This window comes from Pleurodeles waltl, chromosome 7 (genome assembly GCF_031143425.1).
Source record: "Pleurodeles waltl isolate 20211129_DDA chromosome 7, aPleWal1.hap1.20221129, whole genome shotgun sequence".
Lineage (NCBI taxonomy): Eukaryota > Metazoa > Chordata > Amphibia > Caudata > Salamandridae > Pleurodeles > Pleurodeles waltl.
The window spans coordinates 1,517,680,403-1,517,706,451 of NC_090446.1; the positions used below are offsets into that span (position 1 = coordinate 1,517,680,403).

Consider the following 26,049-nt stretch of genomic DNA (forward strand, 5'->3'; position numbering starts at 1 on the left):
GATTACTTATATTTCACAATTTGTTCTGTACACCTGGATGTATGTGTCGCACTACAGTGTTGTCTCTTCTTTGAATACAATCCATCACAAAAACAAAACATGACAAATTAAACTGCCTGATGCATTTGGTGGGCAGAGGCGCTGCGTCACAACGCAGCTGTATAGCAACAGGGACACATTAATACACTGGGCCAAGGTAAAATCATGACTGTTCTGAATGGAGCCGGACATAAAAATTAAAGGATTTATAAGAAATACACTTGACAGTTTTGAAATTTTGTGAAATTTTATACAAATGCTCATGGTCACTTTTAGAAAAACAAAAGACGCCACATACGTCTGTACCAACTGACACAAAGTGTTACTACAGCCGTATTCCAGTTGCAGTCACCCCCTTCCATCATGGCGGCTCGGTTCACAAAATAGGCCAGCGGCTTTTCCAAAATGGCTGCTCTTCTCTGCAAACAAAATGGTGTCACATCCTTCTGTGGATGGTGAACCGAAGTAGTTGTATGTTTAGGATCCACTGGCATGGCTCTGGCTTGAGGGTTGTAGACGGCCCCTGTAAGAAAATGAGGTGTTTCCTGTCCTACCAATCGTAAGGTTGGAAATCTATCCGTGGTTGCAGCGCGAGCCAGTGCAGCATGTGGTGCGGTTCCTTGCGTTCAGTTTGAAATCAGGGTAAAGTCCTTGGCAGAAGGGCTCTGTGGCACAGCCGCGCATCAGGGTCTGGTTGCTTGTCTTACCTGGGCAAGGGGGAACAGACAACAGGAAACGTGAGGCAGAGAAATACAGTCCTCAAGAGCGAGCACCAACAGGGTGTACCGCCCATCTCTGACTACTCTTGGCAGTGACCAATCCAGCTAATCTAATAAGGAACCTCTAAAGCGGGCTAGGGTCTGTATGCTTGCAGTGGTCACTATTTGTAAAGGCGGGCCATGTTATTAGTCTTGGGGAGACGTCACCCCAATAGCGCCCCTGCCTGAACAAAATCAATATACAAATATACCAAGTGGTCATCTTATGCTTGGGAGACTGTGTATTATTATCAGTGTAAAAGATACTTTGAAATTAAACTAGTTTGACCTATCCTTTGAAAATGTTGATTGTTAATTTTATTAAGCCAATTACTGCATAATTGATAGACATTTTCCCTATTAAGCGTCTTATTCAGACTTCAGCCAATGGGATAGTCTGTCAAGTCATGGCTGATATCCCATCCGCTATATTAGAAGTGCCATTGAATGTATGCGTTTGTAATGTGGCGGACCGGATATCCACCACGTTTGTAACATATATCTCATCCGCCAAACTCCAAATAAGGCTTTAAATTGTGTACTGAAGTAAATGTGCCTTCATAAACAGTTCAATGCCTTCATTCTTTGAGATTTGTATATAATCTTGGGTGATTTTTTTCAGCTATTCTGCAGCATAATCATTAGATTTTTGTCACTATCATGGGCTGTACTTAGGGACAGATTTACAAGAAAGTGGTGCATTGGTCCCGATGCACCACTTTCCTTCCGTCCCCCTACCGCCACCTGACGACACCATGATTGCGCCGCATTTATAATAAGGTGCACCATGGCAGTCATTAGCACAATGGTTTCAAAAAAATTTACGCTGTAGTGGAGATTTGCCGGATTAGACTCTAATGTTTTTACGCTAGTGCAGGAAAGCACAGGGAGGCCCATAGGTTACTATGGGTGCGTCATTTTAACGCCTACTCTGAGCAGGGGTTGAAAATAATGGAAAAAATGGTGCAGTGAAATGTTGTAAATTTCACTGCGCTATTTTTTTTCGGGCCTTCCTGCGTCAGAACGCCCCGCTTGTATACATTATGCCTGATGCTGACATAATGTGGCGCGGGCATTGCTCCACTTTGTAAATACGACGTGGGGAAAAGGCCACCTTACTGCTGAATTAGCGTAAAAAAACATGACGCTAGTATGATGCAAGGTGGTGGAAGGGGCTTGTAAGCATGCCTCCTAGGGGCAGATTTAAGGAAAGTAGTGCTACACGCAGTGCAGTGCCACTTTCCTTGCACCCTTTAGCGCCCCCTACTGCCATCATGTGTGCGCCGTATCCAAGATACGGCGCACCATGGCGCAGGGTAGGTGGCAATAGCGTCAGAATTTTTGACGCTATTGATGTACTGTTCAGGGTTAGCACCAAAATTTTGGCGCTAACCCTGAACAGTACATAGGAACCATTGTAAGCAATAGCGTGCGAAAAAAATTGACGCCAAGAAATCTCCTAGATTTCTTTGTGCCATTTTTTCAGCGCCCCTAACGTGGGAACGACCCCTTTGCGTACATTATGCATGAGGCATGCATAATGTAGCACAAAGGGTTACAAAGTGCACGCATTGCCCCACTTTGTAAATATGGTGCGGGGAAAAGGGCAACTTACCACCGCCTTATTGTAAAAAAAATTACGCTAAGGCGTGGCTAAAGTGGTGCTAGGCCCACTTAAATCTGGGCCTTAGAGTTTAGTGGATGAATTACTCCGACAAAATGCAGCTGAAATCCCTTCTGCGTTATTACAAGTGCCAGAGGCTATGCTGCACCTCTAGCCGGCTGGACGGGATATCCATCATCTTTGCGATGTACATCCTCTCTGCCAAACTCTAAATAAGACTTTGGGGGTCATTCCGACCCTGGCGGTCATAGACCGCCAGGGCCGGGGACCGCGGATGCACCGCCAACAGGCTGGCGGTGCATCCAGGCCAATTCTGACCGCGGCGGTAAAGCCGCGGTCAGAAAAGGGAAACCGGCGGTTTCCCGCCGGTTTTCCCCTGGCCTGAAGAATCCTCCATGGCGGCGCTGCAGGCAGCGCCGCCATGGGGATTCCAACCCCCTTCCCGCCAGCCTGGTTCTGGCGGTTTTGACCGCCAGAACCTGGCTGGCGGGAACGGGTGTCGTGGGGCCCCTAGGGGCCCCTGCAGTGCCCATGCCACCCGCCAAGATTAGAATGACCCCCTTTATGTGGCGTTTGGCGGACTGGATTCACAATAGCTTCAGTAATAACGAGAGGCATGCACCGGTTCGTGCCGCAGTCCCGCCTACGTGATTTTTTTTATTTTCTCCCAAAATTCATCCTATTACTTTTCAGCTGGCCCGGTCCGATTCTAGAGACCACTCCTGCCAGGTGTCTGGAGCTGCCAGGCGATGTGCTAACATCTGGACTCAGCCGGGGTTTATTGCAGCAAGGATGCTGTTTGTTCGAATGAACCAATGAGATCGATGTGTAGAGCGCAGCTGATACCTTAAGGGCTGTCCCACTCTCTGAAATTAGGTAAAAAACAGGACCATTCAGACGGCTGAAAGACCTACCTTTTAAGATTTTTTAAGTCTACTGAATCACAAAGAGGAGCCCCACGTGGCTTTTTAAGAGTTGGACCAACTCACGCACCTTTGACCTGGGCAAAAGCGCCCCCTTCAGCACCAGCTGTTAATGACTTTCTTCTTCAGAGAGACCCAGTGGCCGAATCACAAGAGATCTGTCTGGTGCAGGCCAAGACCTTCTGCCTGTGAGAGTCCCCCTGTTTCCGAGAACCAGGCTGCACGTCTACCCTACCCAAACCTCGTTTGCATTGAGGTTAGTACCCCCGATCAGTGGCGTAACAAAGGCCCCCGCAGCCCCCGCGGCCCCAAGCTCCAGGGCGCCCCATCAGCACAGTCAGGTTTCATTGCGCCACTGCTCCTGATTAAAGAGCCCCTAAGCCGGGGCCTCAGGTCTCGAGATATCCGCACTCTTATACTGTGACACAGCTAAGTCTAGTCAGGAGGTAGGTACTTTCAGTTTCAAGACTAACTTTCTTTCCTGAACTTTGATACAAAATCTAATTGATTTGCAAATTTAATTTAGATGTGTTGAAATTCTTACTGGAATTTCTCTGTTTCAGCTTTTTTTTTTCTTAAATGCAAACATTTATATTCGGAATACTAAGAAAAAAATTAAACCTGATGCAAAGTCTGCAATCAGGAATTATTAAACATGTTTGCAAGAGTTTATTGACACCATTACATCATTTAGGGCCATATTTAAAAAAAAGTGACGCATCAGCTTTGATACGCCACTTTTGTTGTGCTCCCCCACCTAACAACATCATTATGTGCTCCATATATAACGCTATTGTGTCACTATGTGACCATTTGGGGGGATGGTTTGCCCATTATCATAGCCACACCTCTGGGTGGGCACAGGGAGCTCTGACCATGGAAATAAAGGTTCCGCCATGTTAGATTTCAGTACAGAGAGGCACTTTTGATAGTTTACGGACAAACAGTCAGAAAGGGCTGCAGAAAGTGAGTAGGGTCACTCCTGGGGAGTTTTATTCCATTGGTTAGGGAGTGGCCAATAGTTTCCACCACCCACAGGTTGGCAATAGGCATAAATGTGGTACCCCTGTACCGCTGCCTGACACCCAGTGAGTCTCTAAGTGCCCCCCTGGAGGTCCTGTGGGGCTTTAGAAGTGTACATCTCTGGTGTATTGTGAATGAAGGACTAATGTCTGCAGGTAAAATCCTTGACCAGGACAAACCTGGTTGGTGTATCTGACCTGCGCTCCCTCGCAGTCAGAATCAAATTGCGTTTAGGCCCTGTTCTACCACGATCATTGACTATTATTGACATGTTGTGCTTCTTACTGGTTTAGTGCTGCATAAATACTTTACATGTTCCCTCTAAGTTACTCCTGACTGCTTTGTGCCAATGCTACCAGAGGTTTAAACACAAGCAAGGACTGGGAATGTTATTTGAGGTGTGTTCTCACCCCTCTCAACTAATACTCCAATCTCATAGTAACTGCATTTCTATGGCACTGTGTTTATTTACAGGATTGTTGTGCTGTTCACGATCAATTATGGATCATAAACTGTATAGTGTTTCTAGCCTCCAACCCAGGTTTATCACAATATTCATGGATGTAATTTAGGGGTCACCAGGGGTCGCAGCTGAGACCCTTGGTTTGCTGCTAGAGATCCCTGGCCTCGGAGGTGGCACAGGCAGCTCGATCTCGAATGTCGGCTAGGGCTCCACTTCCCTTGTTTTCTGTAAATGTTTTTTTAATGGCGCTAACAGTGAAGAATATCATATTATTCACTATCAGTGTAATACAAGATGGCTTCCAATATAACTCTCCTTGTCAGCTGAGATAAGCAAAAAATGCTTTTAAATGCATGTTGTGTGCGTGCTTGCATGTAAAAGTGTGTATATGTGAGAGACAGGGTGTGTATGTGTGAATGTGTATGTGTGTGTGTGTGTGTGGGGGTGTGTGTGTGACAAAGTAAATGTCAAATGATGTGTAAGCTTGCTTCTGCTACCGCTGGCCTTTTGGTGAATTGACGGCCATGAGCATATTGTGTTTGCATTCCCTTTTTTATTTTGTATGGTGTTGTTTACTTTCTACTGTTTGACATTTGCTTTTGTGCATTTAATTCTATACTGGGATATTATTAAAGTGTAGTGCTTTATTCAAAATGTGGGCAGTCAAACCTTGGTTGCAACTCCGATAACTCTGCTGTACTGTAGCCCTCCTGAGTACCTGAGTTAGGCTTTGACTGCTCATCCATGACTACTAAGGGAGCCAAGGAGTTTAGTGAAACCACCTTTCCAACACAAGTTGAGCACCTACATTCCTAGTTAGTGAGAAACACCAGGGTTTATCCCTGAAAAATGACAGTTCTAGCTGAATTTAGAACATTGGAATGTTGAGCGGACCATCGAAGAAATATTCTCTAGCCAATATAGCCAGTAGGTGGGCTAAACCAGGCCTGGGCCTTTAATGCTGGAGCGGGCCTTTAATGGCTGGTATAGCCCGCTACGGCAGGCTCTAGAGCTATATTGGCTAGAGGTGTGATCTTGTGGCATGAGCTCTAGTCTTCAATTAAGTCATCTCTGGCCTCCAGGCCAGCGAGCCACTCAGAAGGAAAGAGTAGTTACAACAGGAGCCAAGCAGGAGAGCTTTGTTGTAAGGTCATTGAGTATGATAGGCCCCAGTCTGTCGAGCCGCGTTTGACTCACATGTAAGCTATTACCATTCACTTAGCCTCCAGAAAGCTCTTCACACCTTTTTGGATTGATAGCCGGGTCCTTTTTAAGTAACTGATACTTGCTGTATCATGAAGACGTGTTCTCATCACCAGAAAGCTTTAAGGCAGTAGTGCTACATAAAATAAAATGGATCACCCACACTGCGGAGTAGCAGCTTAAGTGTGAGGAGCAGCCTTTATTATCCCTATCTCCATGGTCCAGCATCCTATCGCTTGTGGTATATGTGTGCACAAGAGCATCTTCTCACAGGGACCAGTCGTAGGGATGTTCCTAGGAGATGACAAGTGGCTGTGAAGTAGTTGTGCCATACATACCTTGAATGACCATGCATTGGGTCATAGTCCCCAAACACTTCATCGCCTTCATATTTTTGGGGGAGCACTCGCCTTTCCCAGTCTCCGAGCAGCTGTGACACTCCACTCCATTTTCCTTGCCAGGGTCAACTTCTGAATAAGAAAAAGAGGGTCTGTGAGAAATGGTGCATTCTGACAAGTAAGGATGAGAGTGGGAGAGGTGGCACTAAGATGAGTGTGGTAGATCTGTGGGTGTGGTTTGGGTCATGGGTTTCAGGACAGAAAAGAGTGTGATAGGAATGGAGAATGGGATCTCTATACCAGTGATTCCCAAACTTTAGACTTCTGGGGAGCCCCACTTTATCATTACTGAAACCCGGGGACCCGCACTGAATCAATCTTGTAATCCAGGAACCCTCCCACTGAGTAATTACAGGAAGCTGGTGACCTCGGCCTAAACACTGTTGATGATCTGAAGCGCAAACCAAAACACAAAGAATACAGAAACAAGCATTCATCAAATGATAACACAATTTATTAATTTGCAAACAAATATAAATACAAAAAAGGAAAAAAGAAAATTAAATAGGAAGTGTGAGGTGTTTCTAAATTCAATTGAAGCCACATATCGCCCATACTATATTCTGTTTGATGCACCTGAACGGCTCCCACAATCAGTCTGAGGAAACTAATTCAATTTTTAGCCTCCAATTTCAAATTCCTTGACCTTTACAGTATGTTTTAAAATGTTCGGTTGTACATTTAACCACTTTATGTTTATACACTTTATTAATCTGTTAATATTATTAAATTTTTTAAGCAGTCACGGGACCCCTGAGGAGGCTTCGTGGACCCCCCCACCGGTCCCCGGACCACAGGTTGGGAACCTCTGCTCTATGCAATAACAAAGTACACTACTGACATGAGTAATACTAATGTGTTGGCAAACCACGTTTTGTGGTAGTAGGGTGGAATGTACCTGGTGTGATGGGACTTCCAGCACCAAGAGAGTGTGGCTTCCCTTGGGGTTTTGTCAGCACAGTGAAAGGCACTCAGAGTAGACTGGGGGTCTTCATTCACTTGCAATACACTGATGAGACATTGGTAGATCTGTGCCTTGCTAAGGGGTCTTGTCCAATACCCATTACACAGCTGGAAGCAAAATGAGTGGTGAGTTGTATCCATTGGTTACAGCTGTGGGGGACACTTGCTCCAAGTGGCCATCACAACTGACAACTGTTTCTTCACTGATATTGTGCGGTAATGGTCCTCTTCCAATAACTTGTACTAAGTATTTTCAGTCTGTGTTTCTTCAGTCACTTCTCAGACTGCTAGGTCTATAGAGGCTGTCTCCGTCAGGAACTGTACATATTCTTCATCCCCTGCTTCTCCTCTGTTAATGGCTGGGGTATCGTGGTCAACTAGAACTTTGTAACTCTAGTATTCATTTCTCAGTCCTTGGGGGGAGTAAATCGTGGGTACAGGAGAACCCAAGGATATAATTCACAGCCATATAGATACATATGGAAGAATTGCACCCTGCTGGTAGACTCTGGTCACCTTCCCACTTTGTGTAAAGTAATCTTTAGTTGTGTGTGGAATACCCAGTAAGGATAGTCCTTTCCTCTGAGTCTACTTCTATTGTTAAATCCCAGGGCTGAAGGCACCTGCATTGTTTACTCAGTGGTCTCAGAAGAACCCACCAGAAAAGCATTCATAGACGTCTGGAATGCTTTACGCAGGCGGTATTCAACTTCTCCTTTCACTGGGATGGGCTAGGAGAGTGATCACCTGGCTATATAGGGCATTAAATGAAATGGAACGTAAACCCCGAATGAGACTGAGAGAAAAATGGCACAAAGAAATATCAGACAAAGACAGGAGCAAGATGTTGAGTTACCGCAAGAGTGTCATGTGTGAAACTAGACTACAATTTATTCAATTTACCTTCCTTTATATGGCATATTTAACGCCGCATAGGATACTGGTAATTTATGGGGGGTGGAGCCCAGGGATGCCCGAGATGTGGAATGCTAGACGCAGACTTTTGTCATATGATGTGGGAGTGCACTTCCTCACAAAGGTATTGGGGGCAGTAATAGACTACACGATATGCTTGGTCGTCCGGTCCCATCTACCTTAGAGGTATGTGTGATGGGAAGGTTCCCCAGGCCTAGAAAGAGAAAGGTTGGGTCCCGATTCGTGGACCTATTATTGGCTTTGGTGAAGTGACGCATCACAATGACCTGGAAATCGGCCAGAGGTCCCAATTTTATCGCATGGGGAAAAGATACCTCCAAGTGGGCAGGGGCAGATGGGCACGCCCTTCGGAAAGAGGATAGTAAAGGGATTAGGAGGCGCCCTATAGCACATCTCTTGGATGAGATAATGGAGGCCTGGTTGAAACCAACTGTAGATGCCAAGTCTGATACAGGGGAGAGCCCTGATGAAAGCCCTAAATCATGGGGACAAATTGACTGGGGTGGGACTGCAATGGAGGAGCGACAAACAAATAAAGGTCTAAAAGGGGTGTAGGGTGGAACATGTGACTTGGCACACAGGCCACGGGAGGGTTGTGGTGCAGGACTGCCCAGACTCTGGGCACGTAACTATATATTGGCCGTGAAGGTCAGAGTTTCTAAAACCAAAGCGATGGCCTGACAAGAAAGAATAGACAATGCAGAGTGGTCCTTCTGCTGCCTGGCCTCCCGCCAACGCATACAGGAGGATAAACAGTCACCAACTCCTGCCTACCTTACTATCGTTTTTCTTAGTTTAATTTTGTCCCCTTGATTGGTGTTAAATTTCAAAGTTTACTAGAGTATGGTACAGACCGGGATACATCAAAGGAACTCTTCATCCCCCGCACAATACACAATCAGCTCTCAGAAGCACCGATCTCGCAGCTATTACCCGCCACAATACCCCCAATCCCTAAAACGCAAACGGGACAGTAGTAGATCTACGCTACAATCTCCAAACGAAAAGAAATATGTTGGTGCATGGATTGGAAATGTGATGGTGTTGCTAGGAGGTAACATGTGGGATGCCAAGGGGCGCACAGGGGCGGAGGGCTGGACGAACCGGAAGAGAAGTACGTGATCGCGAATATATAGTGGCATAGTCTGATGCAAAGAGTTGGAAATGAAGGGAGACAGTAGCTGAGGAGGGCGCGGTCCTATAAGAATACAACATTGTTTTATGCTAAAATGTAGATGTATAAGTACCTCACGCTACGATTAATATAATATGAATACAATTGTTCTGATTAACTACCAAAAATACCAATAAAGAGAGTTGAAAAAAAGAGGTCTGGATTGCTTCCTTATGTTTCTGCTTCTATTCGCTATATGTGCCCTCTGGGGCCAGCTTGAGTGGTGCTTCCATGATGGTGGAAGGTTGGGGGATCTATTTCCTATAGTCGACGGCCACTTTCAGCATCAGTTGTCCTTCTTGATGGTGGTGCAGGTCAAGAGTGTCACTGTCTCAACAGCTGTAACCATTACCTTTTTTGTGGTGCGATGGCAATTCTAAATGGTGTTTGCAACCTTGTAGAGACATCTCCATTAATGTTTGCATGACTTATCTGAATGTGGCATTTGTACAGCGAAAACCTAGTTGATGAGGGTTGTGCACATCACGTGCAAAGCTACAGTCAGGACGCGGTTGGAGAGGTAGCTGTGTTTTGAGTGTGACCGCACTGAATGGTGATAATGTGTTCTTTAAAGAGGTGTGTTTTCAGGTCTTTCCTAAATTGAAGCAGGTTTGGGGCCCTCTTGAACATTACTATGATGCAGTTCAGGCTCCTGGGTGAATAAATGGACAAGGTCTGTTGCCTTGTTTTTTCATTTTTCCACTTCTTTGTCTTCAGTCTGGTAGTGTCCTGGCTGCTGGTGTGTGGACAGTCAACGGAGGTGGTGGGCTTCTCAGCAAGGTGCACAGGGATGCTGGCCGCGAAGGCTTTGTAGATGATAGACTTGGTTTTCAGTACAGTGTGGGGAGGAAAGTGGGAGCCTGTGCAGTTCTATCAGGATAGGTGTACAGTGGTTATGTTTTTTCAGGCAGTTCATGAGCCATGGTGAATGTCCTTTAGTTGTTGACTCCTGTTTGCACAGACATGAGTTTGTTGCATTGCAGTGAAGATAGGTTTAGGTCATAAGTCGCAGCTGATATGATTCCCACACCATCATGTTAAGAGCTTTTTCTTCTATTATCCAGGGCTGTGGGGTCCAAAGCATGGACCCTGATCTAGTACTTTCAGTGTGATGCTATCAGTTTATGTTTTTTTCAGGCACCACTGATGCTATGTGAAGTTTGTCACCCTCAAACCCTTCTGTGTCCGGGCAATTTTCACCACTGCAGCCCCCCTCTCAGCAGCATGTCATACTTACCCACACCCATCCAACACACGCATCACCATTCAGGTGACCTTGCCCGTAGAAGGGAGCTGGGGACACGTGTCCAGTCTCAAGCTCATCCTTTCCTCCCAAGCGATCCTAGGGCCCACAACATCATATTTGTCTTAATCTGTGACCACCCGTCTGAAGGTCGTGCAAGTGACTCGGAGTCGGCCTTTTGGGAAGGACCTGAGTAATGACACAGTACTTCTGGTTTGTTCTGGAAATAAGGAAAGGGGATGATATGGGGACCTGGCTTGCCCTGTGTGTAAGAAAAGGAGATGGTCTGTGTATAAAGGCCTGAATGGCCTGATTGGACATGTTGGATGCTATGAGGATGTGATGATGCATAGACTGTTGGTGTCTATGCTCTGACTAAAGCTGGGACCGCATTACAAATGAAGGGAGAATAAAGCCCTAACAGAGCCCTAATGAAGCCCTAACACAGCTGTGAAGCCATGGCTGTAACCCAAGGGACCCCACGTATGGGCATAACCTTCTCACTAAGGCTGAGAAGAGCGAGAAGAACAGATGATGGACAAAATGCTGAACAATGCAAACATATGGCTGGGTTCAAACGGCGATGGTGTTGTGGCAAAAAATGATGGATTAAACCCAAATCTTTGTGACTGAGGGTGAATGTTTGCATGGTTCAGCATCCATCCATCATCTGTTCTTTTTGCTTGTTGTTGCCCTAAGTGAGAAAGGTATGCCCAGACGTGGGTCCCGTGCTCACTGCGCCACTGGATTCAAGCTAACCTGGCTGATGAGGGGTGATACCCCCGAAACCAGTCCCAGGATGCTTGTTTCCGGTCCAGGGAGGACCTGACCTGGCAGTTCGGGCTGGACTGTTCCCATAGGAGCAGGGTCGAGACTGATTTGCATATGGCTGGGTCCAAACTGGGATGGCGTGGTGGGCAAAACAATGATGGATTAAACCCAAATCTTTGTGACTGGGGGTGAATGTTTGCATTGTTCAGCATTCCGTCCATCATCTGTTCTTTTTGTTCAGGTCGAATTTAGTGTCACTACTAAGTTAATGAAACTTTGAGGTAGTTGTCACTCTGTGACCCAGCGGGTCTGGTGTCCTCACACGAGCACTGCTCAACAGGTTTCTGCCTGTCTAGGTAATAGTGTGAAGGACTCCCAGGCTCAGGAACAATGGACATCCACTAAAGGGTGTTGCCACCTCCCCTTAGCCAGAAGCCAATCGGGGTGTTAGCCCAAAAGGCAAGCTTCAAAGGGGAAGCTGCCTTTGGTGGGCAAATTGCAATAACACACCTTTGGGGCTCCCCTTTGTTCAGGTAGACAGGCTGGAGACAGGGTCAGACAGGGAAGACCAGTGCCCAAACCAGTTTTCCTATGGGCGTGTTGCCCTCAGGTATCCACAACTCTAGGGTGAGCTACCAAGCACCTCACATCCATGGGAAGGTTCAGACATTGTAAGGGTGGCTAGAATAGTGCACCCTGAAACTGCCACATGCCACACTTTGCTGCCAATTTATCACCAAAACAAAGGGGACCTGGTAGCTCATTGGCATGGTCCCGTCAGGGCACTTTCCTGGGATAAATATGGCACCTTGGCACCCTAAATCTCAGATCACACTAGAACTGGAACAAGAACTAAAGAAGGTCTGCCCTGCTGCCTTTGGCCCCGCACTAAGAGAGGCAGCACCATCTGCTGGTCTGCACCTGCTGCACTTTGGGCTAGCAAAGTTGGGACTGTGCCTGTGGCTCCTGGTGTGGGAAAAAGTAATGCCCCAGACCAGAGCAGTGACTCCAAGGATCTGTTGCCATATCCCCTGAAACTAGCTCCAGGGACTAAAGAGTTGAAGAAGCCCAAGTTGGCTGCCATGGCAGAAGATTCATAGCTACCAGCCACTGGGTGCCCAACAGAACCAATCCTCAATGGCTAAAAGTTTCACACGAGTCAGACGGACCCAGGAGTGTCATCAGAGTCCAGATTGATTGCCCAAGAGAAACACCAGCCTCCACCAAAGGTTTTTGCTTCAAGCACTGTGCCTGGAGACCAGTAGCCCAGGCGTATCTGTCCTTCGAATGGATCAAAGAGGACTTTGTGGGACCCTGACCTCTGTGGACAAAGTCACCCTGCATCACCCGTGAATTGCCACAAAGGCACCCCTGTCAACTGCACAGCCACTGGAGCATCCTTGAGCATCTTTTCATCCTGCACCCCGAGCATCGGGACCACTCCATTATAGTCTATGGTTGTCATGTTGTAAAGTTTGAAACTAAACTGGAAAACTCTCTGGTGACCCGGTAACTGTTCACATCTACACCGTTGGACCCCCAGACCTTCATCCTGTCAGCTTTGGTTGCCCAACAGGGTCGCAGTAGCCAAAATAAGATTACAAACTTTTGAAGTTTACAAAGTTTTTGTTGACCAAAGGTTGTTTGTGGTTGAATTTAAAAGTGATAATGTTGTCTAAAATCTGTGGGTGGATTTTGCTCATCAAGGTCTCTAACAATTCATAAAAATATAATCTATTTTTATAAATTGGTGTCCTGGCTCTTTTGTGTTGAGTGGCTTTCTTATTCCATTGTTTGATACGGTTAAATGTTTTACACTGAGTTTCTTTGTGCAAGCCTTGATGCTCGAAAGCCATAGCTACCCAGGATTGAGCTTAAGGTTGTTCAACTGAGCCTGACTGGACCCAAGAGAATTTTTGAGAGTGTATTTCATGATAAGGCCCCACAGCCATATCATATAATTCATCCAAATCATCACAGGAATACTGGGATATTACTTCTCTTCTTTAAATGACCCAAAATCCTCTGCATGTCATGCCCTCCTTTGACTGCTTTGCATAAGGGACCAGTGATCAATCCATCCAGGTCGTCATATCTGACCTTCTGACTCTTCACATTCCAGAGAGATCTTAGATCTGGCAACATTCATCTTTTGAATATAAGGCATTTCAAAATAACTACCTGTAAGATCATCAATTTTGCTTCAGGGTCTTAGGTTCTGGAATGATCTGCCAGTTCAGCTATGTCAAACCTCAGACTACTATCTTTACAGGAAGGCTCTGAAAACATACCCTTTTCTGCTACTTTCATTGTCTATATGTTTAGGCCCTCCCTTTGCTCCACTTGATAGAGTCTCCTAACACTAAGATGTCTCCCTGTGATGAACACTCACCCTTCATAGTCAGGTGTGTGACCGCTGCCATAACCTTAAGATGCTCTACACACAGACAGATCTCCACACTTGTATCTGCCCCTCCCCCTTGCACTGAGATCACACCAGCGATTCGGTACCGCATATTTGCTGGCCTTTCTGTAGCTACTACACCAATAATTCTGAAATTCAACCTTGGAAGCCACAGGATCAGCAGCACATTCATCACCCTCTTCAACTCCTCACTTGTTACGGCCATCTTTCCTGAAGACTGGAAACATGCAGAAGTCAAACCACTCCTCAAGAAACCATCTGCTGACCCGAGCACACTCAAAAACTACCGCACCATCTCTCTTCTCCCTTTCCATGCAAAAGTCCTGGCGGGGAAAGGCCATCATGAAATATCTGAAGCATAACCTTCCCCTAGACACCTGCCAATCTTGATTCCATGCCAACCACAGCACAGAGACTGCCATTATTGCAGCCTCCAATGACATCAGAGCCCTCCTCGACTGGGGAAAAACAGCCTCCCTGATCCTCCTCGACCTCTCAGCAGCCTTTGACACCATATCTCATCACACCCTTATCAGACTGCATCACATCGGTATCCAAGTAAACACCCTCAAGTGGATCACCTCCTTCCTCACCAGAAGGATGCAGAAGGCTGCCTACCTCCATTCACCTCCGAACCCAAGGACATCATCTGTGGTGTCTTCCCTCAGCCCCACCCTCTTCAACACCTACATGACCCTCTTGGCCAACAATGTCAGATCCCACTGATTAAACCTCATATCCTACGCAGATGACACCCAGCTCATCCTCTCTCTCTCTCCGAAGATCCTACCAACACAAGAACCAACTTCCATAAGTGAATAACGAGCGTCACCAGCTGGATGAAGGACAACTGCCTGAAGCTCAACACGGACAAAACAAAAGTGCTGATCTTCTGCAACAACACCAACCCTTGGAACGTCTCCTCTGAGTCCTCGGCACTAGGCCCATCACCCAAACCTTCAGACCATGCCAGAAACCTTGGCATAATCCTGGCAAGCAAACTGGCCATGAAGACTCTGATCAACGCAGTCTCCTCTGCCTGCCTTCTCACACTTTGCATGTTATGAAGTCTTCAAATGGCTTCCCCTGAACACCAGATGTATTGTTACTCAGGCCCTAATCACCAGCCGATTGGACTATGGCAATGCACTCAACGCTAGGATCACCACACACCTTCTGCAGAGACTCCAGACCATACAGAACTCCGCTGCCAGACTCCACCTCAACCACCCCAGTCAGACTCACATCACCCCCCCACATGAGAAAACTTCAATGGCTCACTATACATAAGAGATGCCAATTCAAGCTGATGATCCATGCCTACAAAGCACTGCACAACCAAGGACCAGCCTAGATCAACCATTGCCTAGGCTTCCACAACCCTATCTGACAACTACTCTCTGCCTCCCTCTCACTCGTCCACACTCCCCACATCCACTGAAGCAACAGCGGAGGACACGCTTCTCCTACCTCAGGGCCGAATCAGCTATGGACCTCCACCTCTCTACTGGAATTCCGGAGAACTTTTCAAGATCTGGCTGTTCGTCTGAGTCACCTGAACCACCATGACCCTCAAGCAACTGAATACCCTCTCGGGTGATTAGTCGCACTAAGTTGGTTGACTGATTGATTGATTGACTGAAACACCCAGGACGTGGGGCTAGGCTCTTAGCTGCTGTTGGTTACTTTTACTTTATTTTTTTCTCTCTCTATTAGTTTGAATCATCGAAAGTTTGTATTCCAGTGTGCTCCATATGAACGCTACTCCCTACCTGTTCACTTAGCTGTGCTGTAAATGATGCACCATGATGTTACACTGTAATGCTGTTTGACCACTACTGAAATCCACAATAAAGATGGTTTAAAAAATACCCCTAATTGGCATAGTTTAACTTACATGTAAGTTCCTAGTATATGGTACGAAGTGTACCCAGGGCCTGTAAGTTAAATGTCACTAGTGGACTGTAGCACCCATTGTAGGAGGCTGTTTGCTCCATACACTACACTGACAGTGCAAACATAACTGTAGTTCTACCATTTGCAGCCTGATTGTTGCAGCATAAAAACTGGAATTCTGCTTGAGTGTCAACCCCTGCTTGACAGGTCTGCTAGGTTTACATATAATACTTTGGGCCCACTTGAAAGGCAGAGTCCTAAATAGATAATTCTTGTGTATCCACTGTCTGATTGCTGAAGGACATGCGTTATCCCAAAAGACTTGTGTATAGATTTTACATGTAACTTTGGGGGTGCATGTGAAAGAAAGGGGAACAGGATGCCAAAACAATAGTGTGTATCCACTGTCTGGTTTCTAGAAATCCCTACTTTTGTCCAACCATACTTCTGTCTCTGGGTTTATGGTGGATAGAGTGACTGCCCCAAACTGGATTTTAGTGTTGGATGTGGGAGGACACAAGGAATACCATACTAAACGTCCCACACCCACACCCAGTCCTCAGAGCCCATGTTTAGTGTGGCCAAACACTTTTGCCATCTTTTATCCCATTATTTAGGGTGTGCCCAAGAGTCATTCCCTCCCACTAGATTGTGCCAGGCATACACCTGGCATCCCCAGGCATCCACTTCATAACACTTCTGGATCTAAGAAACATCAGAATCAATCCAGGTGCCTTGTTGCTGGTTTCAATCGAAGAGCCATGTTTTGAGTCCCTTCCTGAAGTGGGTCAGTGAGGGTGAGATACAAAGGTGAAGGGGGAAAGCATTCCAGGATTTGGCAGCAAGTTGGGAGGAGGATAGTCCTCCAGAGCAGATGCAGCAGATGCGTGGTATTTGTGTGAGGGCAAGGTGTGCAGAGCGGAGGTTCCTGGGAGGTTGTGGAACTGTAGGTAGTGGTTCATGTATGCAGGTCCTTGGCCAGAGAGGGCCTTGTAGGGGTGGGTTAGAAGCTTGATTTGACATCTCTTCTGAACCTGGAGCCAGTGGAGGTCCTTCAGGTGCTGAATGATGTGGGTCCTCTTGGGCAGGTTAAGAATGAGTCTGGCAGCTGCGTTCTGGATTGTCTGGAGTCTTTTCATAAGTTTGGTGGTAGTACCTGCTTAGAGTGCGTTGCTGTAGTCTAGCCAGCTGGTGATGAGGCCTGCATCACTGTTTTTCTGGTATTGATGGGTAGCCACTTGAAAACTTTGCCGAACATGCAGAGCGTGTGGAAGCAGGCTGAGGAGACGGCCTTGACCTGACATTTCATGGAGAGTTCGCTGTCCAGGATGATGGCGAGGTTTCAGGTGTGGTCTTTTGGAGCAGGGGTGGGACCGAGTTCCGATCGGCACCAGGAGTCGATCCAGAGGGAGTTTTGTCTGCTGAAGATCAGCAGTTCCGTTTTATCCACATCGAGCTTAAGGTAGTTGTTCTTCATCCAGGCTGAGGTGTTCTTCATACAGTTGTGGAAGTTTGTCTTCATTGAGGTGGGGTCGGCTGAGAGAGAGTATGAGCTGGGTACCACCAGTGTATGAGATAATGTTGAGGTTGTGCGATCTGATGATGTCTGCAACAGTTGTCATGTTGATATTGAAGAGGGTTAGGTTGAACTAACTCTCTGCGACCTGAGAAAGGCAGAGGGTCTCGACCTCCTCTCTTTCTTGTATCTAGGACAAATACGTGGACTCCAAGGTTCAGAAAACTGACCTCCTGTTTAAGCTACACATGCAATAATCTACATGAGGCTTTTCCTGCAACTGCTAACTGATCGGAGACAGCTGGACCTGGACTGGACCCTACTTTAGCCTCTGCCTGACATCCTGTAAGTTTCTCAGTGCCTCCCCTGAGGCTGTGGAACACTTTAGAAGTGTACTCCTGTGGTGGAATGGGACTTAAAGGGCTAAATTCAGAAGATAAACTCTTTGAAAAAAATTAACCTGGTTGGTGTATCTGACCCACGCTCCATTGCACTCAGCATCAAATTGCACCTGGGTCCCGGTCTACCACGACCATTGACTGTCATTGCCGCTTTATTCTTCTTGGTGCTATTCCTACTTAAAACTTTAAAAATTCATATCTTCACCTTATTGTACTTCTGTCATATGGGTGGGAGTATTTAAGCTGGGTCGTGAGTATGGTAGAAGTGGTGGGTGAGAGTAGTAGAGTTGGTAGGTGAGAGTAAGGAGAGGTGGTGGTGGGGTGGATGGTGACAGTGGTAAAGGTGATGGGTGAGAGTATTTGAGTTGGTGGGTGAATGTGGTAGAAGCGGTGGGTGACAGTGATTGGAGCGGCGGCTGAAAGTGGTAGAGGTGGTGGGTGAGAGTAGTACAGTAGTAGTAGGAGAGGGTGGAGTTGGGGGTTTGTTAGGTGACAGTGGTAAAGGTGGTAAGCTAGGGTGCATGGAGCAGTAGGTAAGAGTAGTCATGGTACAGCATGTGAGTGTTAAAGTGGAGGCCTACAACTCCCTCTGACCTGAGAAGCCACCGCTGTTGCACTCTGATCCGTTGCAGCACTTGACATCAGCAGAGTATGAGACGGGGTGCTCTCCGTTGCTGAAGGCTGCCAGCCCTCCGCAGGATGTCATCATCCCACAGCCTTTGATCATCCTCTTCGTTCTCTCACCTGTGAGGGATAACAAAAACAAGTATCTCAAAAAGGTCAGTCACAGGTATAAGCCTCTCCAAGCAGAGAAACACACACCACTCTTGCACACACACAGAAAGGGTTTCATCCTGCCAGGGACATACAGACACACATGCACCCACACACAGGGCCAGATTTATCAAGGGCTTGCATTGCCCTTGCGCGACGCAAGCTGACGGAAGAGCATCGCAAGCTTTAATTGAGATTTATTATGCCATGCAGTCACCTTGTGTGCCTCTGTGCAGCATTGTAAAAGTGGAGTAAAGCAAGGCAGCGCAAGTCTGTGCCTTGCAATACTCTGTCCTGGGAATGCGTTCCATGAGTGGAACGTGGGTGTTTATACTCATCCACCCATCGTTTCTGGTGGGTTTCCAGATATACTAGCACTAGTAAACCTGGAAATGGGTCAAAATGCTACACCTTGGGTGGCGTAGCGAGGAGAAGTATCTTTAATTCTCCTTGTTTGTTCTTGTTGTTTCTCTTTCATTCTGCAGCACACATACAAAGAAGAAAAAGCCTTGGAAGATTGTTTTTTGTGCAGAAAGTTACATCTTCCTGCACAAAAACAATCCAGGCTGTAATGCAGGCACACTTGCACCATGACGCAAGGGTGCCTGCATTGGTGCTTGGCGCCACATGTGCTCCATCACAGAGGGAGAGCAGGAATGTGCCATATCTTAGTAGATATGTCGCATTCCTGCCCTCTCCATTTCACACAGCGCAGCAAGTTGTCTTGCTGCGTTGCGCCACATATTAGTAAATCTGCCCCACAGTCTCCTTCTCACAAGACACACACACACATAAAACACACACACAAAACACACACACAATCTCTCTTTCTCTCTCTTTCTCTCTCTCTCTCTTTCAGAGTCTCATCCATACGAGAGAGGCACACACAAAGGGACCTAGGAGTCTTATTCTTACAGCGTGAAGACAAATACGTCCTCACAAGATCAAGAAAACACACACATACACCCCCTCCCTGTACTGTGGTCTCATCCTCACAGTGCAAGGGCACACACATGGATATGGACCTTCTCCTTAAAGGGCAGAGACACACACAGGTATATGGACCTGTCTCCTCACAGGGCAGAGACACACACAGGTATATGGACCTTCTCCTTAAAGGGCAGAGACACACACAGGTATATGGACCTTCTCCTTAAAGGGCAGAGACACACACAGGTATATGGACATGTCTCCCCACAGGGCAGAGACACACACAGGTATATGGACCTGTCTCCTCACAGGGCAGTGACACACAGCCATACAGCCCTCTCTCCTCACAGGGCAATCACACAGACAGGAATGTGGACCTCTATCCTCACAGGGCAGATACACACACAGGTATACGGCCCTCTCTCCTCACAGGGCAAAGACACAGACAGATATATGGACCTGTCTCCACACAGGTATATGGACCTCTCTCCACACAGGTATATGGACATGTCTCCCCACAGGGCAGAGACACACACAGGTATATGGACATGTCTCCTCACAGGGCAGTGACACACAGCCATACAGCCCTCTCTCCTCACAGGGCAATGACACAGACAGGAATGTGGACCTGTCTCCTCACAGGGCAGAGACACACACAGGTATACGGCCCTCTCTCCTCATAGGGCAATGACACAGACAGGTATATGGACCTGTCTCTTCACAGGGCAGAGACACACATAGGTATATGGACCTCTCTCCACACAGGTATATGGACCTGTCTCCTCACAGGGCAGAGACACACACAGGTATATGGACCTTCTCCTTAAAGGGCAGAGACACACACAGGTATATGGACATGTCTCCCCACAGGGCAGAGACACACACAGGTATATGGACCTGTCTCCTCACAGGGCAGTGACACACAGCCATACAGCCCTCTCTCCTCACAGGGCAATCACACAGACAGGAATGTGGACCTCTATCCTCACAGGGCAGATACACACACAGGTATACGGCCCTCTCTCCTCACAGGGCAAAGACACAGACAGATATATGGACCTGTCTCCACACAGGTATATGGACCTCTCTCCACACAGGTATATGGACATGTCTCCCCACAGGGCAGAGACACACACAGGTATATGGACATGTCTCCTCACAGGGCAGTGACACACAGCCATACAGCCCTCTCTCCTCACAGGGCAATGACACAGACAGGAATGTGGACCTGTCTCCTCACAGGGCAGAGACACACACAGGTATACGGCCCTCTCTCCTCATAGGGCAATGACACAGACAGGTATATGGACCTGTCTCTTCACAGGGCAGAGACACACATAGGTATATGGACCTCTCTCCACACAGGTATATGGACCTCTCGCCTCACAGGGCAGAGACACACACAGGTATATGGAGTTCTCTCCTCTCAGAACAGAGACACACACAGGTATATGGACCTGTCTCCTCACAGGGCAGTGACACACAGCCATACAGCCCTCTCTCCTCACAGGGCAATGACACAGACAGGAATGTGGACTTGTCTTCTCACAGGGCAGAGACACACACAGGTATATGGACCTCTCTCATCACAGGGCAAAGACACAGACAGATATATGGACCTGTCTTCTCACAGTGCAGAGACACACACAGGTATACGGCCCTCTCTCCTCATAGGGCAATGACACAGACAGGTATATGGACCTGTCTCTTCACAGGGCAGAGACACACATAGGTATATGGACCTCTCTCCACACAGGTATATGGACCTATCGCCTCACAGGGCAGAGACACACACAGGTATATGGAGTTCTCTCCTCTCAGAACAGAGACACACACAGGTATATGGACCTCTCTCCTCACAGGGCAGAGACACATACAGGTATATGGACTTCTCTCCTCACAGGGCAGAGACACACACATGGGTATGCAACTTCTCCATAAAGGGCAGAGACAAACACAGGTATATGGTCCTCTCTCTCCTCGCAGGGTAATGACACAGACAGGTATATGGACCTGTCTCCTCACAGGGCAGAGACACACACAGGTATTTGGACCCAGGGCCGGCTTTAGGGCAGTGCGAGTGGTGCGACCACACCGGCTGCTGATCTGGATTGGGGGGAGCTGACATCAGGGCGCACTGTGTTTAGCAATGACTTACGAAAATTCAGATTTAAAAGCACCTGCTGAAAGGTTCCTTGTGCGTCCAGCCTTCATGAAACAATTAAAATGCCAAGATACCGCTTGTGATTAATGTTCCTGCTAGGGAGGGAGATTGGAGTTTTGTCCAGGGGCAACTTTGACTCGCCATAAAGTAGCATAGAGGGTTAACGTGCCTGCTGCAAAGAACATAAGTATATTTTATGTGGATAGCTGAGTGGAGTAGTAAAACCAGGCTTTACAAGCGCTTTAAAACAAATGAAATGTATGTGAGAGAGCAGCTATGGAGAGATAAGGGGCACTTTTACCAGATGGTAGTAAGGGAATCCAAGGAAGTGGTCATGGGGGGGGAGGAATGCAAAAAAAGACTGTTGCACAGGGTGCCACCAGCGCTAAAACTGCCCCTGTATGGACCGCTCTCCACACAGGTATATGGACCTGTCCACTCACAGTGCAGAGACAGACACAGGTATATGGACCTCTCCCCACACAGGTACATGGACCTCTCTCCTCACAGGGGAGAGACACATGCAGGTAGCTGGACCTCTCTCCACACAGGTATATGGACCTGTCTCCTCACAGGGCAGAGACACACACAGGTATATGGACCTCTAGCCTCACAGGGCAGAGACACACACAAGTATATGGACCTGTCTCCTCACAGGGCAGAGACACACACAGGTATATGGACCTCTAGCCTCACAGGGCAGAGACACACACAGGTATATGGAACTCTCTCCACACAGGTATATGTTCCTCCCTCCTCACAGGGCAGAGACACACACAGGTATATGGACCTCTAGCCTCACAGGGCAGAGACACACACAGGTATATGGACCTGTCTCCTCACAGGGCAGAGACACACACAGGTATATGGACCTCTAGCCTCACAGGGCAGAGACACACACAGGTATATGGAACTCTCTCCACACAGGTATATGTTCCTCCCTCCTCACAGGGACCTCTCACCTCACAGAGCATAGACACATGTGTATGGCCCTCTCTCGTCACAGGGTAATGAGATAGACAGGTATATGGACGTGTCTCCTCCCAGTGCAGAGACATATGGCCCTCTCGCCTCACAGGGCAGAGACACACACAGTTATATGGACCTCTCGCCTCACAGGGCAGAGACACACACAGTTATTTGGACCTGTCTCCTCACAGGGCAGTGACACACAGGTATACAGCCCTCTCTCCTCACAGGGCAATGACACACACAAGTATATAGACCTCTTTCCTCACAGGGCAGAGACACACACAGTTATATGGACCTCTCGCATCACAGGGCAGAGACACACACAGTTATATGGACCTCTCGCCTCACAGGGCAGAGACACACACAGTTATTTGGACCTGTCTCCTCACAGGGCAGTGACACACAGGTATACAGCCCTCTCTCCTCACAGGGCAATGACACACACAAGTATATAGACCTCTTTCCTCACAGGGCAGAGACACACACAGTTATATGGACCTCTCGCATCACAGGGCAGAGACACACACAGGTATATGGACCTGTCTCCTCACAGGGCAGTGGAACACATGGATATGGGCCTGTCTCCTTAAAGGGCAGTGACACACACATGGAGGTGGACCTGCCTCCTCACAGGGCAGTGACACACATGGATATGGGCCTGTCTCCTTAAAGGGCAGTGACATTCACATGGAGGTGGACCTCTCTCATAACAGGGCAGTTAAGAAGCCTGGCCTCTGAAGATCTAAGGACAGGACACACAGGGATGCTGGAGTCATATCCGCACAGGAGACACACAGGCATATATATCTCTGTCCTCACAGGGCAGAGACCCACAGAAACTCACAAGGGGACACACCCACACACACACACACACACACACACACTTTTGTCTGGTGGTTCTAGGAAATCACCACAGTCTCAATAGAAGCACCAGTCTGAATAAAAGTAACCCGTTTTATCATGTGGCATGGTACAGTGATGAGTTCTGCGCCAGGATCTCTTTCATGTAGTATGCATCCTGCATGCCTTCATCCTTAAAGAATGTGAGCCCTTTTGCAGAGATCTCTCTGGTGGGCTGTCAGGGTGTCAGGAGACACCAAAGGCTCCCAGTGTGGTTAGGAGTTAATGGTTCAATTTGAACCACTGCATCAAACTTTGGCCCAGATTTACTAAGATTTTGCGTAGGGGTTGTGACACTTTTGTGGCGCAGCGCCAATTCAAAATCCATGTTGGGATTTACCAACCCGCACAAATGAAGATTTTTGTGGGATTTTATCTCAAAAGTAACCCAACACATCGGACACCACTGCCTTGCATTACCCTGAGCCATCGAGGTGTTACGTGGGTGGAGAATGGACGTTCCCTTGCATCTAGCCATATATTTTGACAAACACCCATATTTTGTGCCAAAATGGAGAAATATCCAGCCTCAGGTTGTTCCTTTTTGCATGTGTGATGCGCTTTGCAGCGCACCTACGAAGAGGAATATGCCTCTAAGGATTATTTTTGTGAAGGAAGGGATCTCTTTCTACACAAAAACTGTTCTGACACGGGCACCTTTGCATCACGACGCAAGGATGCGTGCATTGGTGCTAGCCAACCAGACGTGCACCAGCGCCACCAGAGAGCAGAGCTACAGCACATCTTAGTAAGGATGGCATTAATGCTCTCATCCTTTCACGCAAGGCAGCGCAGCAACTTCCCTTGCAGCAATGTGTTGTGGGGGGACCTGGTAAATATGGTACTTAGGGCCGTATTTATACTTTTTGGCGCACAACTGCGCCAACGCAGTTGTGCGTCAAAAAATTTAACGCCGGCTAACGCCATTCCAAAGCACCATGCGGGCGCCGTATTTATGGAATGACGTTAGCCGGCGGAGCTGCCTGGTGTGCGTAAAAAAAAATGACTTACACCAGGCAGCGCCGGCGTAGGGGAAAATGGAGCTTGGGCGCCAAAAAATGGGGCAAGTCAGGCTGAGGCAAAATTTTCGCCTCAACCCGATTAGCGCCATTTTTTTTGACTCCCAACCCCCATTGAAATGACTCCTGTCTTAGCAAAGACAGGAGTCATGCCCCCCTGCCCAATGGCCATGCCCAGGGGACTTATGTCCCCTGGGCATGGTCATTGGGCATAGTGGCATGTAGGGGGGCACAAATCAGGCCCCCCTATGCCACAAAAAAAAAAAAATAATAATACTTACCTGAACTTACCTTAAGTTCCCTGGGATGGGTCCCTCCATCCTTGGGCGTCCTCCTGCGGTGGGCAAGGGTTGCAGGGGGTGTCCCTGGGGGCATGGGAGGGCACCTCTGGGCTCATTCCGAGCCCACAGGTCCCTTAACGCCTGCCCTGACCAGGCGCTAAAAAACGACGCAAAAGCAGCTGGATGTCATTTTTTTTGACCCGCCCACTCCCGGGCGTCATTTTTGCCCGGGAGTGTAAATACAGCGCACATGCCTCGGAGTCATTTTTTAGAAGGGAACGCCTACCTTGCATATCATTAACGCAAAGTAGGTGTCCACGCTAAAAAATTACGCAAACTCCATGAACTTTGGCGCTAGACGCGTCTAATGCCAGAGTATAAATATGGAGTTCGTTTTGCGTCGAATTTGCGTTAAAAAAAACTACGCAAATCCGGCGCAAACGGAGTATGAATATGCCCCTTAGATCTTGAGGCTTCCTCATCCTTCTTGATTGACATTGAATTACTTGCTTTTGGAGTGAGGCACTACATCAGAAATTAAACTTCAGACTTCTTGGCGCTGTTGGCATTTTTAATTCAAACTCCCTAACCCCTGAAGCAGCAATTAAAATTAGCACCCCAAAATGACCTCCATGCATGGAAAACCCCATCAGGAAAAGAACTGCTCAGCCATGAAGGGTGGTTCGCCAGATATGTGTCTGAATTTGCTAGGAAGGGCACGAGTCGAGGGTAAAAGAGGGTAAATGGCGTCTACCCACTTTTTTCACAGGGTGGGCACCGTCTACCCTGCCAAGAGGCTGGGCCCCACAAAATTATTTTAACTTGTCCTAGTGTAATTTTTAGACACCAGGACACATTCAACAGCACCTGCACATTGTCTGCTTTTGTTACAAGCAGCAACGTGCAGGAGTCCTATCAGATTCCATAACAAGGCTGTAAACTGTGCACTACTCACCCATTAGGGTCTCAAGGCACTGTACACATACCGCTGTGGAACCACTCCTGGCTTTTCCCTGTGAGGTGCCCACTCCTGGGCACCCCCAGGGTGAAGCCAGGCCGTTGTGGAGATTAAGCAAGCTATTGCCCAGAGTTACAGAGTGGGACACATTAATTAGATTAGGCACTGAGGTGAGAATTATCTGGTTCAAGGGAATTGAGCACAAGACCCGCTGAGGCAGGAATTTAACCCTGGTCCTAGGCCAGATCTCTGCATCAGGGTCTGCCGCTCTAACCATTGTGCCACACTTCTCCAC

At 47.7% G+C, this 26,049-nt stretch overlaps 1 protein-coding gene across 2 annotated transcripts in view; it reads right to left on the minus strand.

Moving 5' to 3' along the window:
- Window positions 1-267: 267 nt before the first annotated feature.
- Window positions 268-26,049, minus strand: part of LOC138246624 (urokinase plasminogen activator surface receptor-like) — a 62,365-nt gene continuing 36,583 nt past the window's right edge. For both annotated transcript variants that reach the window (XM_069201333.1, XM_069201334.1), the window contains 3 exons: window positions 18,351-18,500; window positions 6,372-6,503; window positions 268-746 (listed from right to left, as the gene is read on the minus strand). In XM_069201333.1, the coding sequence (XP_069057434.1) occupies window positions 613-746; window positions 6,372-6,503; window positions 18,351-18,500 (416 nt within the window). In that variant the 3' untranslated portion in view covers window positions 268-612. The remainder of the gene's footprint in view (window positions 747-6,371; window positions 6,504-18,350; window positions 18,501-26,049) is intronic.